This window comes from Mastomys coucha, unplaced genomic scaffold, assembly GCF_008632895.1.
Source record: "Mastomys coucha isolate ucsf_1 unplaced genomic scaffold, UCSF_Mcou_1 pScaffold7, whole genome shotgun sequence".
NCBI classification, from domain to species: Eukaryota; Metazoa; Chordata; class Mammalia; order Rodentia; family Muridae; genus Mastomys; species Mastomys coucha.
Window position 1 is genome coordinate 2,926,346 of NW_022196913.1, and position 18,063 is coordinate 2,944,408.

General features: G+C 42.3%; 1 protein-coding gene across 1 annotated transcript in view; it reads left to right on the forward strand.

The window, feature by feature from the left end:
• Nudt5 (nudix hydrolase 5) overlaps positions 1-16,401 on the forward strand; it is a 24,330-nt gene extending 7,929 nt beyond the window's left edge. The window contains exons 2-10 of the mRNA XM_031359360.1: positions 1,791-1,895; positions 3,346-3,413; positions 8,047-8,096; positions 9,442-9,549; positions 10,991-11,086; positions 11,860-11,961; positions 13,952-13,960; positions 14,087-14,140; positions 15,757-16,401. Of these exons, the coding sequence (XP_031215220.1) occupies positions 1,833-1,895; positions 3,346-3,413; positions 8,047-8,096; positions 9,442-9,549; positions 10,991-11,086; positions 11,860-11,961; positions 13,952-13,960; positions 14,087-14,140; positions 15,757-15,866 (660 nt within the window). The 5' untranslated portion in view covers positions 1,791-1,832 and the 3' untranslated portion in view covers positions 15,867-16,401. The remainder of the gene's footprint in view (positions 1-1,790; positions 1,896-3,345; positions 3,414-8,046; positions 8,097-9,441; positions 9,550-10,990; positions 11,087-11,859; positions 11,962-13,951; positions 13,961-14,086; positions 14,141-15,756) is intronic.
• Positions 16,402-18,063: the final 1,662 nt, after the last annotated feature.

Consider the following 18,063-nt stretch of genomic DNA (forward strand, 5'->3'; position numbering starts at 1 on the left):
TGCATGTCGGCAGGCTGTGCATGTTGGCAGGCTGTGCATGGCAGGCTGTGCATGTCAGCGGGCTGTGCATGTCAGCAGGCTGTGCATGTCAGCATGCTGAGTGACTGACTCTGAGTCGTAGCGTCTGTGTTGCTTGCTTCCTTTTTACTTCCAAAGTCTGTGTTCACATGCCACATAGGACCTTCCTCTCAGCTGGACATCTTCCTCACTCTGTCTATCCTTCATAATCCTCCTCCTTAAAACTAGGGCTCACTTGACAAACTTCTTGTGTTGACCCTTGCCTTTCCTCCCTACCTCCCCACTAGACAAGAGAACCCAGAAGGCGAAGCCTTTCCTTCATCTGCCTGGTGTGTGTTGGGGTCCTCTCTAATAGGCCTACCTACCACAGTGAGTGCTAGCTGGAGACAGTCATTAGATACTCCAGGTTTTTTTAAGGCACAAAGGAGTATGAACGCATGTTGTATTGTTGCTGGTTGTGTTTTAGGTAAGGGAAACGCTACATTTCTTTATAGACTGTTGGCAAGAAAATTGATGCCTGTGCAGTTGGTGCTATGGATTCTGTAAACTCAATTCCAACCAGTTACAAGTGGGAAGTATTAGGGGTGAGATAGGAAATGTATCTCTGTTGAACTTAAGTACTTTTTTTCATTATTCCCTAAGCAATACTATAATTATATATATATAATATATAATGTCTGTATAGCATATACATTATATTAAGTATTATGTTTCTGGAGATAATTTGAAATTTACAAGAGGTTAGGTTAAATGCAAATGTTACACCATTTAACCTAAGTGACCACAAGAGTTTTGGTATTGGGGAGTGGGGTGTCTTGGAATCAAACCCATGCCCTAAGCCCTGGAGTGAGAGGTGAAATAGTTTTGAGGACTTAGGAAGGTTGGGATAGTCATCTGGGAAATGTAGACAGTGAGGATGGGGATGGGAGAAAATGCCTTAGAGGGGCTCAGGAAGCCCTGAGCAATTCTGCTGGGCGCAGGGAAGGGCGCAGGGAAGGGCCAGGGCCTGAGCTCAGGGCTTTAGGTCAGCGGGCAAGCGCTTCAGAGTTTGAGACACATCCCAGCCCAGTCCAACAGCTAATCAGCAGTTCTAGAGAGAACAGAGGAAAGTCTGAGAAGAACAGTTTATCAATAAAAATCTCTTTAAAACATATGCATGCATATGTACACTGAAGTGTCAGGTTGAAGGGGCTTGCTTGAGGGCCTAGTACAGTACAGCCTAGGGTTCGGCTACTGTAAACTTCTAAACAATGAATCCCTTCATTCATTCAGGGGATCCCTTCAGGCTTCTCAGTGGCAACACAGAAAGCAAGGCAGGTGAGAAAGAACTGGTTGACTAAGCAGTCACGGGGGCAGTGTAACACCAAAATTTTAGAAAGGCAAAGACCAGAAATGGAGCAAGAAACCAAGAGAGAGTGTACCATGGGAAGCAAAAGTCGGTTCTTAGTAGACTGTCACTAGCTAACTAGAGCTGAGACTGTGATTCTTGCTCACATTTAAAGGTAAACGAGACACAACAGTGTGCATGCTTAATAATGTGCATATAAAGTTTCTCTGACTTTGAAAGTGAGTAGACCTTACTGGGACTGGACCCTGGTTAATGCAAGCTGAATGTAAGCAGAATGGCTTTGAATTCTTGCCGGGGTGTTCCTGACAGCCTCTGCATGCCTTTTGAGGAGTTCTCCCAGAGAGGACGTTTTGTGAGTAACTGGTAAGGCCTTTGACTCCCCATGGTTGGGGAGCCAGAACAAACCTCATTCAACTCCTTACAGCTTGCACTTTCCACCAAAGACTGTGGAGGCCAACAGGTCGGAATGGAGACCCTCGACGCAGCAGACTCCCCTCCTCCCGCCAAGCAGCGCATCCTTTCAGAGGAGGTGGGTGGAGTTTGTTTCCCGCCCTTTCCCTTCCCCACAGAGCAGCCAGGTTAGAGAGTTTCTCACTCCATAGGGTTTTCAATCTTGGAGATGCTTTGCACCTGTTTTTCTCTCCTATTTTAGACTAAGCACATTGTGCTCCTGTCTTAGCACAGTGCTTTATCCATCTCAACTGCATGTCTTAATGAAGCTGAGAGAAAGTAGATTTTGGATCCTGATAGAGAAATTCTTTCTAAAAATTGCCCTAGATAGAAAAACAAATATGTGGTTTTGCACATGATATGTGGTTTTGAGGTTTCATATTTAGTAATTACATCTTAGCTGTCTATCATCCTGGCATAACTATTTAAAATAATAAGAACTTAAATTGTTCATTGTAGTTCAAATTCCACTGAGTTCTAGAACTAGCGTCTGCCTCTTACTGTGTTACTGAGTGAAGTTTTTAGGGTCTTTTTCTCTCAGGAACCAATTATTGTAATGAATAAATTTTAAAAATTTCATCTTGGGACTCTGGTCCTTAACACTTTCCTGAAAACCTTTTTGATTTAGAATTTTTCCATTTGTCCGTGAACAGATCGGGTAATGATTAGGTTGGTGTTGGGGGGGGGGTGTGGGGTAGTAAGAAAAGGCTTCAGATGCACAGAGAGAAGCTCCTCAGGTCAGTGGAGAGCCACTACAGGTGAGTGACCATCCAAACTCCTCAGTATGTGCTGAGCAGTTCCTGATGTCCATCTGAGATTGGGTGGGAACTTGGGTGTCAGAAAAAAAGTCTAGTCTTTAATTTATTTTCCCCATGGTCCATTGTCCTAATAAAATCTTACATCCAACTACACAACAGTATGGCCAGCCTTGCACCCTTCAGAGCTCAGCCAGCTCTCCCACACCTGCCAGCCTCTCTCCATGGCCCTGGAACACCTGCCAGCCTCTCTCCATGGCCCTGGAACACCTGCCAGCCTCTCTCCATGGCCCTGGAGCTGGGGTCAGAGCTTAGGCAGCTCTCCCACACCTGCCAGCCTCTCTCCATGGCCCTGGAGCTGGGGTCAGAGCTCAGCCAGCTCTCCCACACCTGCCAGCCTCTCTCCATAGCCCTGAAGCTGGGGTCAGAGCTCAGCCAGCTCTCCCACACCTGCCAGCCTCTCTCCATGGCCCTGGGGTTTTTAGGTTTGTCAGGTGACAGTGCCTGCATCACTCCCATCCTTAGACTTTAACTCTTTCCCCCTCTTGCCTCTACCTGAAAAACTCAAAAACAAAAACCAGAAAAGCAAGACCCACCCTTAGGAAAACAACTTTGAATATTTCTTCCAAGCTGGAAACTTGCCCACAGTTCTTGTGAGGGAAGCAAATCGGGAGAAGGAAGCAGAGAGAATTTGAAAGAATACACTTGTTGATTCTTAAAAAGACCAACTTGATCTGAAAGTTCCAACCTTATAACTGCCTTCTTTTGTTTTAGTTGATCTCAGAAGGAAAATGGGTCAAATTTGAAAAAACAACTTACATGGACCCCACTGGTAAAACCAGGTAAATGTTGTTCTTCCGTTTCTGTCTTTGGTTTGTCCAGGTCTCTGTTGAGTGTGTAAGCACCGCTGTTTCTTCAGGAAGCTCTCTTTTAAACAAAGACTCGGGGCAGCTCTTACTAAAATGTTTGGGTCATTGATATTCTATGAATAAAACAATTATAGTTGTTGTATAACTAGTCTGTATTCCTAGCTCCAGTCTCCATGTATAGTGGATCTAAAATTTGTGATTGTGGCTTAACAAGCTTTGGAATATTCTTCCTTCTAGAAAAATCACATTTTTAATGTCTAAGTTAGAAGAACTAAACAGAAAGCAAAACCATTGCTAGCTTGCATCTATAAACATAGATGTTTACAACTTACAACTTTGTAATGTAAATTGGACAAAAATTCCCTAAGCTATAATAACATATATCAAGACAATGTAACTTTTTACCTCACAGTTCCACTTCTGGGAATTTGCTAAGAAAATCACTGAGCGTTTAGAATTTGGTTTATGCATTAAAATGCTCAACAAAACTTGAGACAGAAAGTAAACTAAGCATCCTAACATGGAGAGCATGAGTTAGGGATCAAGCTCCATGGGAGTCAATAACACAACCTGTGCAAGTACCCCCTAAGCCCAGAACAGGATGTCAAATCCCCTAGAGCTGGAATAAAGCAGTTGTGGGCCACCCCACATGGGTACTGGGAACCAATGTTAGCCCTCTTCAAGAACAGCCACTGTCCTTCACCACAGAATCATCTCTCTGGCCCTGATATATATGTGCTAAGCTCCAGAAAATGGTGGATAAAGAAAGGCTAAAAAGGCAGGGCTTGATGGCTCAAGTGTTTAATCTCAACACTAAGGAGACAGAGGCAGGCAGATCTCCTTGGAGTTCAAGGCCAGCCTGGTCTATACACAGTTCCATGCAAGCCAGGGCTACCTAATGAGACCCTGATAGAGGAAGGGTGGCAGGGAGAAAGCACACCTGCCTGTAATTAACTTTTCCTTCTCTTTTCCATTACTTTATTAAAGAACTAAAAGAAAACAAAACCATTGCTGGTTATTATATTTAAAAGGAGCTGTGGCTACAGCTCAGTGGTATAGCACTTGTGTGCAAACCCCAGGTGTGATCCCAACACCACAAAAAATAATGGAAATTTTTTCTAGGAAAAAAATAATGTATTAAATAGGCTTACTATTTACTACTCAATGAATTGTGATAAGAAATAAAATAGAATAAAGCTGAATTTGATCCCCAGATTATGTCACATCAAAGAAAAAAAATTCATTTGCTATACAATCATGGGAGAATCATGCATGTTTATTGTGTGAGCAAATGCATTTATCATTAAAGTGACAATACATGGATTTGTTGATGATTGTTTCTGCTGAACTAGCACAAATTTTAGTAAAGGCCATTACTGGAGAGAGATGGGAGACATTAGCAGAAAACAGATAAATAGAGCTAAATATGAAATAAGCAGAGGGTGGGTGTGAACCCAGGACAACTGAAGCTGCAGAGAGTACAGTATATGCTGTGTATTTATATTGTAAAATATACAGAAAGATACTAGAGCTCAACATAGTGTATAGTTTGGCTCTATTTTTCCCGACAATGGAGTTTATAGCACAAAATACAACCTTTAACACAAATCTAATGCAGTCATTCTCAACCTGAGTCGTGACCCCTTTGGGGGTCAGCTGGTCACAGGGGTTGCCTAAGACCATCATAAACCACTGATATTTAATTATGATCCATAACAGTAGCAAAAATATAGGTATGAAGCAGCAATGAAAACAGTTTTATGGTTGGCAGTCACCACAACACGCAGAATTGTTAAAGGGTTGCAGCATTAGGAAGGTTGAGAACCACTGTTCTAAAAAGTATCTGTCAGTTCACACCCAGTTGTCTTTACCTGACCAACCTTTGGCTATTTATTGATCAGAAAAATATCTAAGTTATTGTCCTATTTAGGATTACTATTGCTGCAAGGAAACAATAGGGCCAAAAGCAACTTGGGGAGGAAAGGGTTTATTTGGTTCTGCTTCCATCTCACTGTTCACCATCAGAGAAAGTCAGGGCAGGAACGTGGAGGTAGGAGCTGAAGCAGAGGCCCTGGAGGGCTGCTTACTGGTTGCTCCCCATGGTTTGCTCAGCCTGCTTTCTTATAGAATCAAGGACCACCTGTCTAGGGATGGCACCACCCACAATGGGCTGGGCTTTCCCCCACAAATCACTAAGATAATGCCCACTGGCTTGCCTATACTCAATCTCACTGAGACATTTTCTCAGTTGAGGTTCCCTCTTGGTGATGCTAGTTTGTGTCAAGTTGGCATAAAAGTGCCCAACACAGTCATTGGGGGATATCCGCCTACCCCCAGATTTCCTGTTTCTAGGTTTCATTCCAGAGAGTCTAGTCTTTAATTTGGGAATGAACTTTTAAGTCTAAGTGCCATGTTTGTGCTGCCTGTGCAGAGCACACTTGCTCCCCCTCTTCCATATGTAACCCTTCCTTCTGGTTATTAATGAAGATCATGCACAGCTTTCATAGCTCTTAGTGTAATGTCAAGCTCTGAAGCATGGATATAGACCATGTTTTATTAATTTGTAAAAATCCATTATTTGTTACCCCAAAGGAAAGCATATGTATAAAGAATAAAATAACCAAAAGAATAAAATAACCTGTAAGAGCAGGCAGGATGGCAGAGACAGAACCAAAACCTGAGAACAAACAGCCAGGAACAAAGTAAAACCGTAAAAAGGAGCAAGAATATGCCCACGCAGCACTTCCCGCCACCTCTAGGGTCCTGTCTTTTCCTCATGCATAAGGCCGCACTCATGCAAAGAAAATCTGCTGCCTCGTTCATGGAAGAAGCTTACAGAATTAATTCTAGAAGTATTCAGTACTAGTGTTAAGTCCTTACCTTGCCTTTAAATGGGACAAGTTGCCCTTTGCTACCTCCTACCTCCTGCACCAGTGGTTAGAGGAAAAAAGCTGCCAGGTGTCTAACAAGAAAGCAGACACTGGAGTAACTGAAATGCAAACCCAATTCCAAAGCTGGAAGAGGTTTCTCCAGATTGTTTTACTCCTGAATACACAAGGAAGGACACTGTCATAGCTTTTGGGTTAGCTGGGGGAGAAAGAGAGACTAAGAAGATTTTTCTCCCCATAAGTGTACGTGCGTTGAGTCCTAGGAGAGTGGCTGAGCTGCCTGGGGCATTGTTGCAGATCTTAAATGTGTGTATTCTACTTTCATAATGTATTGCTCATTACTGCTTATTTACTTCACCTTAACCTTGTAATGATGCTCCTCTTTGTTCTCCTTATTTCCTAGTGTGTTTGGGATGGGAGGACCTTCAGTGCTTTTCCCAGCACTGTCTTCAGTCTTTAGGACTAACCTTAAGAGGTAGCAGAGAGAGCTCTATGCAAAGGTGTTTTATCTCTTGTGGTCTTTATTACTTATAGGAGACTGCTTGTTGGTTGGCTTCTTGCTACTAACAGGAATGTTAGGCTGTTGTGACTTGTTACAGCAGCTCACAGCAAAAACATCTGGTGGGTTTGGTTTTGTTTTTTCATTTCCACACATTTGCCCTGTAAAACTTGAGTCTAGTTCTAAAAGATGTACAATCGGAAAGGGGTTTTGTTGATTCTTGTTTTAAGCCAGATTAAATATCTAGAAATACTTGTAGAAATGTGGTATCATCAAAACCCAAGAACAAGAAAAAAAGTAGAAGCAAGAGGGTCCCTTGGAGTAGGATGCCTTCTAACTTATGTACGTAGCCTAGCACCATCTGGATGATGATCCTACCTTTAGGGCACACTCTAACAATGGATGCCTGGCCACCTCCATCAAATCTGTAGTATTGCTTTCCCCTCCCCCAAGAGATGAGAACTAAAGGGGGGAGATTCCTTGTTACCCCTCCCCCTTTCCAACAGTATGGCTTTTTTCCTGTAACCTAATTTTCCATATAACTCTGCTTGATGTTCCTGTAAGAGCAGGCAGGATGGCAGAGACAGAACCAAAACCTGAGAACAAACAGCCAGGAACAAAGTAAAACCGTAAAAAGGAGCAAGAATATGCCCACGCAGCACTTCCCGCCACCTCTAGGGTCCTGTCTTTTCCTCATGCATAAGGCCGCACTCATGCAAAGAAAATCTGAATGCCTCAGATAAGTGGAAGCTTCTGCTTTCGTGAACTGTGTAGTCTAGTCACATATTTTAAACCTGCATAATTCCAGGGGTTCACATTGTGCATGGCATCCTTTGTTCCTGGAAATGCATCTGGAATGTCCCTAGGGGCAGACTGCATCACTGTGGAAAGGCCTAAAAAGCTGTACGAGCTTGTGCTTCTCACTGTAGCTTGATGATTCAGACCCAGGTGTCCTGAGGATGCTGGGACCCCAGCCAATGCTCAGCCGCTTTCTGCTTAGATGGTACCCAGGGGCTGAGTGAAGTTCTCTTTCTGTTCATACTTACTACAAGAAAGCACAATTGGCTGTTGAAGTACAGATCTTACTGTGCTCTCTGATCACTGTCATTAGCATATCTGCATGCCTTGCATCTATGATGTACTGATAGTGTACAGAAAAGCTAAGAACATTTTCCCCTTTGGCACTAACGATTTTTTTCTTTGTTCTCTCCCTGCGTAGAACTTGGGAAACAGTGAAACTTACAACCAGGAAGGGAAAATCTGCTGATGGTATGACTATTATAACTCTCTTTATGAAGGAAGTTAGTGTATAAGATTATAAAGCAATGTTTAACATAAGCAAAGAGCTCAAAGCAGACTTGCCCTCAGCTGGGATCTTTTATGTATGACTCTCCTGTTTTTACAATGTTATGTCCCAAAGCTCTCTGTGTAAGTACATTCTGGCTCCCATCTTCTAAGCTAGGAACAGTTTTTGAAGGGAAGATATGTTAAGCTTTATAGCCAAACACATGCCGGTGTAATCTGAAGCTCTGCTCTGTGTCTGGTGTATCAGGACCACTGGAGTCCTTTGCACTCTGAAGGTGAGTGCCTTCGGGGGTGGTGAAACACCCTCCCCAACAGTATGCTTCACTTAGAGGGAAAAGAATTGGGAAAGGGGTTCAGTTCACTTCCCCGTCCTTCCAGGCAGAAATGGCTTGGCTACAAGCGCACCAGAAACATCCTGGTAGCCATACATTGCCTGGGGAAGCTGAAATGCTGATCCGCCTTTGTTTGTCCATGTGGATTTGATTGTTTTTACAGGAAGCAAGCAGTCACTTCACTGTTGCTGCTCTAACCCGGCAGAGTATTTGTGAGACAATCTCTCCTTTGTGGTATCTGCTCCAGAGCCAGTGGCTTTCTGGTTTTATTTTAAAGCCCAATTATTTAGAGGGTAAGAGCTTCTATGCTAAAGCAGCAAAAGCCAATCCATTGACATAGTCACAGTGGATCTTAGCTGGCTTCTGGAATAAAGACAATCCAGTAGTGTAGACCACATGTCACTCCCCTGGCTGCCGAATAGGGAGGAGGGGCTTCCCATTCTGAGCCCCGTGTGACATGCTTAGTTCAGCAGTGCAGACCACATGTCACTCCCCTGGCTGCTGCATAGGGAGGAGGGGCTTCCCATCCTCAGCCCTGTGTGACATGCTTAGTCTCAATTTCACTTTCATTTTTTAACAACTTATGTCTGGGTCTGGTGGGGCATACCCAAATTCCTACATACTTGGTAGGCTGGGGTAGAAAAATCATGAGTTTGGGTTATTCTGGGCAGAAAAGACAGCATAGTAAGACTATGTAAAATAAAAAGATGAAAGGAAAGCTATATTATGACAATTAAAACAAACTTTTTATAATAAAAAAAATCACACAGAATGTTACTTTTTACATTTTAAAATGAGACTAGTTCCAAGTTTGGCTGCCAACACAGTTGATTAAGTTAATTTGCTTAAGAGCAAATTCAGACTGATTTGGACGCACTGCCTTCAAATCTGGAATTTGTATTGGGTTGCTGTGAATAGGCTGCTGGCCTGCCTGACCTTCCCTAGTGAGACTCCTTAGCTGTGTTTCTTTCTGACAGCTGTGTCGGTCATACCTGTGCTGCAGAGAACCCTTCATCATGAGTGTGTCGTTCTGGTGAAGCAGTTCCGACCCCCAATGGGCAGCTACTGCCTGGAGTTTCCAGCAGGTGAGCAACTCCACTCAGGTCCTTAGCCTAAGACTAAGCATTGCATTGCTTATGTGTAAGCATCTTATCATCTGTCCAAGTAGCTATAAATAAAGAAATACACACATTTCTAAGGCTAGGGAAATGGCTCAGCCATGAAAGTACTTGGAACGCAAGAAAGATGGCTTAAGTTTGGATCCCTAGAATCCTGGGTCAAAGCCAGGTAGGTATGGAGACTTACCTGGAATGTCAGCCCTGGAAGGCAGACAAAGGGGATCTCTGGAACAAGCTAGCTAGTGAGACTAGCCACATCAGTGAGCTGTGGGTTTGACTGAAAGACCTTGGGTAGAAGAGTAACGGAGGAAAATTCAACATTAGTGCTCTACACGCACACACAAATATGTAAGAAGAAAAAACCTGTTTCTCCTTCAAGGGGTTGGTCACACCCCTTCCCCATAGCTACTTACAGAGCCTCAGCAGAGCTCTCTTGAGTCTCCCAGGACTTGTGCTATTCATTCATTCATCAACGGTTCTCACCTTCTGCCACTAAGAGTCCTTCACTCACAGGAATTTCACAGTAGTAAGTACTTCAGACTCTGAATTGCAGAAACTCTAACTAGAAGACACCATCAGCTACCATAAATGCATGGGACCAGAAAACTCTTGATTTTATGTAGAGGTATTTTTTAGTTTCACTATAATTAAAGAAACCATCCAGAGTTTGATATATACTATTATAGCAATTTTTTGGACTGTACCATATGAAGAGATTAATAAACCCCCTATATCTGTTGCAAATGGTGTACTTATTAAAGCCAGGTTCATGAAGCTTGGTAAGATTCAGGTACAGTATTTACCCAGAATGCACAAAGCTCTGTGCCACATTCCCCAGGCTACCATGGGAAGGCCCAGTCTCACTTGCCATTTTAGTAAGAAGTCAGTAACACTGAAAGGGATTTAATGACCTACGTTTTACTTGTTCTTTACATGGCTGTGTTCAGGAAACTAAGCCTGAGTTTTACTTTCTTCATGTTTGGCCTATTTGTTCCTCATAGTGACCATAATAATGACCTAGTCCACAGCCCTCAGGACACTCTTTCCTGGTTCTTCATTGTTGGGCCTCAGTATTTTTCTATGAGGAAGGAAAACAAGATAGGTACACCGTCAGCATACAAAAAAAGGAAACCAAGAATCAGCTTCTTTTACTATATAGTCACAGAGCAGGCTCCAAGCCCTAGCCCTTTAAGCCACCACTTAATCACCTTTCCTCACAATGCTGTCCCCCTTGGACAGAATGTGGCTGAGATGTTCATGAGAAACATCTAGATATAAGCACAATGCATGAGGAAAACCTACCATAACCTACTTAGTGTGCAAGGGTCACTTTGACTCTTGCAAGCCAGCTCCTTAGCAATTGTCAGAAAGATGTTCAAGGAACACTTGCTTCCCATCTGTCCTCCAGGGCTCATCGAAGATGGAGAAAGCCCAGAGGCGGCTGCTCTGCGGGAGCTGGAGGAAGAAACTGGCTACAAAGGTGAAGTTGCTGAATGCTCTCCAGGTTTGTATTCTTTCAGGTGTCAGCTTCTTGAACATTACTAAAACAGGGGTTCCTTTTTGTTTGTTTGTTTGTTTGTTTGTTTTTCCGAGACAAGATTTCTCTGTATAGCCCTGGATGTCCTGGAACTCACTCTGTAGACCAGGCTGGCCTCGAACTCATAAATCCACCTGCTTCTCCCTCCCAAGTGCTGGGTTAACAGCATGCACCACCACTGCCAGGCAGCAGGGGCTCTTTATAGTTGGGGCGTAGGCAGAGAGGAAGCAGGGATTTAGGTTGGTCTCCAGCCAGGTGCAGTGGCACATTTGTAATGCTAGTCCCTCAGGACCGAGGCAGGATGATTGAGAGTTGGGGGTCAGTGTGCTATACAGTAAGACAGTGTTTCAGTGCCCTTCCTCCAAATTAAAAAGGGGACTTATTCCCCATCTGGGAGTGGACTCCTCTGAATGGGAGCACGTTGGAGGACCTGAAATTGGAAAAGTTTCCTCGGGAGCACACAGTGAGCCTTCCCCCTTCCTCACCTCAGCTGTGCCATACTCACTAAGTGTCTACATCAGAACCATCTAAGCCCTCAGACTTCCCAGATGTGACTCCAGAACTCCAGGAAGCTTGAGAGAGCTTTTTGAATACACATGTTCTATAGTCCAGTAGCATCTCCTGACCAGATACCATGTTGATAAGCCCTGAGCCCCACCCCTCCTAGGACAGTTAGTGAAACAACAGCTAGGGACTGGAGCCCTTGTCTGATTTCCTAACTCAGCTGTCACTTTTCACAGCTGTGTGCATGGATCCAGGCTTGTCAAACTGCACCACACATGTTGTGACAGTGACCATCAATGGAGATGATGCAGGAAATGTAAGACCAAAACCCAAGCCAGGTAAGGATGTGGTAGATACATTTAAACTGGTTAAGTTGCACTGAGCATCTGTTTACCTTGCTAATGCGCATAGTTTTCATTGAAAGTGGCGGCATCTCTCTCCACGGCCTCTTTGGGTGTACTCACCTGCTTTGCAGGGTTGGTATTTTGGCATTCTCTGCATTATTTCATTGACCTTTTATGTATTTTTTTAAAAGGTTAAAATACAAAAATTATAAAATGTTTAGTTTTTTTCATTTGGCTGGTTTGATTTTTTTCTCTGTAGCTCTGGCTGTCCTGGAACTCACTCTGTAGACCAAGCTGGCCTTGAACTCAGAGAGCTGCCTGCCTATGTTAGGATTAAAGGTTCTAGACACCACTGCTCAGCTGTATGTTAAATTTTATAAAATGTTAAATGCCCCCCTTTTTAAACAAACTTGATCCCCATTTAATAATGTGAGCTGTAGCCCCAACTAGAATGCAAGAAACTTCAAAGACCTTGGGTTTTGTCTTCATGTATAAGAACAGCAGATGTTAAAGGCTTCAGCCTTTATTGAGCCAAATTTTATATTTAGAGAATTTGTAAGGTTATTCTTTGCACTAAAATATTTACTAGCAAAGTAGGGTCCAAAACCATTAATATGTTGTCAATTCCGTCCTTCTTCTACTCCTTTGAAGGTGGATGGATGGATTTTCAATACACACACACACACACACACACACACACACACACACACATTTAGGAGTCCCTCAAAAATTTAAATTTTGGAATGACAAAATTGTGAGCTTAAAACTCTCTTAATCCTGCTAAGTCATGTTTGAGTGGTAATTTCATATCCTTTTAAATTATTGCTGTCTATGCCTCATTATCTCTGTATAGCCAGTTTGAAAGGCTTAATTGTTTCAACTGAAAATATTCATAAGCCATGGGAGACACAGGAGCCTCACAAAAAGTGAAATACAGAATTCTCTAGAAGATAGTCTTTGCAAAAGAAATAAACTAAAAGCAACTGAAAGCAAGACAGTGTTTCAGTGCCCTGTGATGGCTTGACTGAGATTCTAAAGCACTTAATAGTGACCTCACTCACAGTAGCCAGTAGAGGCCAGCCAGGGTTCTACCTGGCTGGGATCAAGTTTGCTTAAGGGGGGAAAATTTAACATACAGCTGAGCCATGGTGTCTAGAGCCTTTAATCCTAACATAAGCAGGCAGTTTTCTGAGTTCAAGGCCAGCCTGGTCTACAGAGTGAGTTCCAGGACAGCCAGAGCTACAGAGAAATGGATAATGAAATGTACAGTTTTGATACATAAAACAACCTCAGTGGCATGTGCTCGAAAAACAGCTGTATTCTAAAGGGCAAATATTCTACTGACACGACGAAGCACCTAGAATAGACACATACAGGACAAAGTGGAATTTGTAGGTATGAAGAGTTCCTGTTGAGGGAATCCCATTTGTTTAATTGCTTGAAATGCAAATATTCATAAGACATGGAAGACAATTAGGAGTCCTTCAAAATTTAAATTTTGGGTTGACAAAATTGTGAGCTTAAAAGTCTCTCTTTTTTTTTTTTTTTCTCGAGACAGGGTTTCTCTGTGTAGCTTTGGCTGTCCTGGAACTCACTCAGTAGACCAGGCTGGCCTCGAACTCAGAAATCCGCCTGCCTCTGCCTCCCAAGTGCTGGGATTAAAGGCATGCACCACCACCGCCCGGCAAAAGTCTCTTAATCATGCTGAATTTTTATTTAAAAATCGAAGTGATAAATTTTGTACTGTGTGGTTTTCCACAGATACAAATGTAGTAAATGTACATTATAGGATATACTTAAATTTTGCTGTAAAATGTTTGATTCGGAGAATAACAGTTGAAATTAACTTTATTGTGATATATTTAGAAATCGTAAGTTTCTGTTAGACTCTTCTAAAGTCTTTATATTACTTGAACTATAAAGTCTTCCAAAGGCATGCCATAGCAGGGTGTCCTAAAATATGTTCTTCCCTCTTTATTTTTAGGAGATGGAGGTATGTTACTCAACTCCCGTGGCTGGGCCTGTGATGGCTTAATGGAGTGGTGATGGCTGCAGATGTGGGGCAGCTGGGGTCTGCTGCTGTTCTTAGCTCTCTTTTCACTGCATTCTGTTTGTTTAGAATTTGTGGAAGTGATTTCCTTACCAAAGAATGATCTGCTGACAAGACTTGACGGTAAGCACTCATGGTTATTACCTAGCCTTCTTTTGGTTTCCTGTCCCCTTCTCTACCCACGAGGACATTAAGTGTAATTCCTTTATTTTATCTCATTAATCTCAGACACCTAGAAACTGTTGAAAACTACTGTTGAACATTGCTAGTTTTTGTTTTCAAGTGATGTACAGTTCAAAAGTTTTAAGAAAAACATTCTGTGTGAAGGGAAGGCTTTAGTAGAGCCCTTTTAAAATTTTTCCCTACATAATAGCGATCATTTTCCTGCTGTCTATCTAATCAAAACTATTGAGTGCTTAAGAGCTTTGATCCCATACCAGAGCATAGCTCTACTGTGTTAGTACACTGGATATTCCTTGTGGAAAGTTAAAGCTTGCAGCAGTTAAGGAGTCTTGCACCAGTTCCTCAACACATACTTGACTATGAGCAGCTGATGAATGAACCTTTGTAAATCAGTGGTCATTTGGTTAGGTCAGTTCATCATCCCACAGAGATGTTGCAGAAATCCTGTTTGGTACTGATAGACCTTCCCATGTATGGAGAGGTAACAGAAGCCCGGCTCCGTGCTCCGCTGTGCCCTGGCTTTGTGGATCCCTGTTCATCCATCTGTGAAGAAGCAGGGCCTTTGCATGATCCCAGCTTTTGATCAGTTCTACTTCAGGAAACTGAAAACTTTTTTTTTTTTCTGTTTGTCAATAGTTACTTTGGAGATTGACACAAAGTAACTTGAGGTATTTGTTGATCTGAAACACTGAAAGCAGTCCATAGTTCCCCACCCCACCAGTGGCTTATGGCTTCACTTAAGCAGAGAGCTCTATTTTGAAATATCTATTTGTTTGAAAAGTTAACTACTTTTCAAAAAACTATGATTTCATATTCCTAGACAGCTTCGATTTCTTCACTTTTTCAAAAACTAGACCTAAGGTAAATTAATCTCAGTACCTAAAGCCAAATTAAATGTCATCATTTGTTCAGAAAAGCTGTGGTAACCAACATTAGGCAGTATAGCCAATGATCTGACAGCCCTGACAGGGTTTCAGCTCTGCCTCCATTATCCTTTATCAGCTACTAGTCTCTCATTTTCCTAAATCAAGAATAAGTTCCTTTCAAAATTAAAGAGATAATACAGACAAAGTACTTTGCCCCCAGGTGCTTAAATAATATGTGATAGATGTTTTATTTATAAAATATTCTTTAAAAAAAAATCCTTTCTCTTTATCCACCTGACTTCCCTTCTGGTCTTCGAAGGGGGTACTCAGCAACAAAGAACCACTTTACCTAACTTCAGTATAATCAAAATATTCTAATCAGTACTTCAGTGTTAGTTTGTAACAGAGTGTCAACCAACACTCCTGCCATTCACAGGTGGCTAGGACATGAACCCAGATTTAGAGAATCATTCCATTTTGAACTTGTTCCCAAACAAGTGGCTAGGAAAGCAGGAGATGCTGGGCCAGTGTGGCTGAGAACAGAGCCTGCCTAGTCATCTACTATGTTGCTACTTTTCATCCTTTCCTGTAAGATAGTGTGTCCCCAGCATCTAGTCCTGGCACCTGGCATATGGTGTGGACAGTTTCTCACTCTCTGCAATCTCTAAACTGTCATCTTTGCTTCTCTAGCTTTGGGAGCAGAAGAACACCTTACAGTGGATGCCAAGGTCTACGCCTATGCTCTGGCACTGAAACACGCGAACTCAAAACCATTCGAAGTGCCCTTCCTCAAATTTTAAGGCCAAGGAAGGACACTGGCCATGTTTTGTAAATGAAACCATGACGCCTTCACTATTCAATGTATTCAATTAAGTTTAATATAGATCATAAAACAGCTTTTTTATAAAAGCAGCACAGACTGCATGTGGTATGGAATTATAACTACAGGGATGAAACCTTCACTTAAATTTGTTAAATACTCATGGAAATGAGTGCATAGTTAGGTATGTTTAAATTTATTAAACCTCACCTAGTCTAGAAGGTGAGGGTATTTCTCAGGAATAGACTCGAGCTCCAAATTAAGTCAGCTATTTCTACTCTCAGTTCCTAAAATTATGTACTTAAGTCTGCAAATAACTCACATTTAGGCTCACATTTAAAAGATTAGAAGGTTGGGTTTCTGTTGTTTTGTTTTGAGACAGGGTATCACTGTAGCTCTGGCTGGCCTGGAATTTATTTTGTAGACCAGGCTGGCTTTGAACTCCGAGAGAGTCATCTGTTTCTATCTCTCCAAAGTTCTGGGAATAAAGATGCGTAGCTCCACACATGGCAAAATAAGAGTTGGGGTTTTGTTGTTGTTTTTCAAGAAAGGTTTTCTCTGCAGGGCAGTGGTGGCATATGCCTTTGATCCCAGGACTTGGGCAGCAGAGGCAGTCAGATTTCTGAGTTTGAGGCCAGCCTGATTTATAGAGTGAGTTCCAGGACAGCCAGGGCTACACAGTGAAACCCTGTCTCAAAAAAACAAAAACAAAAAAAACAAAAACAAAAAAAAAGAAGAAGGAAGGAAGAAAGAAAGAAAGAAAGAAAGAAAGAGTTTTCCGGTGTAACAATCCTGGGGCTGTCTTGGAACTCACTTTGTAGACCAGGCTCGGCTTGAGATCTACCTGCCTCTGCCTCTTGAGTGTTGGGATTAAAGGGCACATACAACCGCACCCAGCTAAACTGAGAGTCTTAAAAGAGAGACCCAAAGAGGGACTTACCAGCTTCTCCTAATTCTGTTTAATGTACTATACAGGATGCATTTGGGGTAGTGCATGTAAAATCCACACAGCATAACATTTGTGGTAAAAGTGTAGCTACTTGTGGTACATGCTTATAATCTACCTTGGGAGGCTGAGGCAGGAGGATCATAAATGTAGCCAGTTTAGGTTGCATTATGAAACTCAGAATATCTCAGAAATAATTTTTAAAATGTATTTAATATTCTCGTAAGGCCACTTAACTCCTAAAAGTGTACCAAGATAATGCTTCAGTAGTGAATACAGTTAATTCTTAATATATTAAGGCTAAGCTAAGAGACTGAAAACTCAGGATCCTTCCCAAGTGTGCACATCAGTTTCCTAACCTTACCTCGGAAAATATTTGTTTTCTAAAACTAAACCCATAGTAAAAAGATTAATGTGGATTCTACATGCATATGAACATCAGTAAGCATGAGTATAGGCAGATATATTAGCTAACTATCTGAAACAATCAGACTACACAAGAAATGCAGAAATGGTTTCTAGTGTATGCTAGGCCTAAAGTTCACCCAAGAGTTATGCCAGTGTTCTAGGATCATTTCCTTGTTCTGATGAACTCTGCGGTTGTGATTACTGTACCTTTCATCAGCCACTAGCAGCAGTCAACACGATGCTTGTTGTCGAACTCAACATGTTTGCAACCTGGGTCTGGGGTAGATGCTGGGAACCTTATAAAAGCGGTTTTCCGCGGTATAGTAGGTACAGACGCTAAGTGTTATTGCTGACACATATTTTAATGCACAAAAATGTAAGCTCTTTATACAAATCTTTCAGCTGGATTTCTTAAGGATGGAAATAATTCTGGAACTTTGTAGAGCAAGTCTGCTTTCCTAATGAGTGTGCAAGTTAACATCTATCATAGCCCTAAACCTCCCCTGTGATTCTAACCCTTTCAATTCTTCTCTGGTGTTTAATCATGGGCCTAGCTCCCCAGATATACCAACTTCTCCCCGTAAGTTCCCTAGGACTTCTATATCACTGTGTTGTTTCCTTCCCTCTTTTGAAATGAAGACAAAGGCACCACACATCCATCCTTTCCATAGAGCAGGTACAGGGCCAGGTACAATAAAAAATGGCCTTGAGTATTGTCTCTTTCCTCTCTTGAGAAGACAGCTGTACCTCAGCCTTGTCCGTAGTGCACTGTATAACCAGCGTCTGTACCTCCGACAGCTCTGCCTTGTCTGCTGGAGCCACG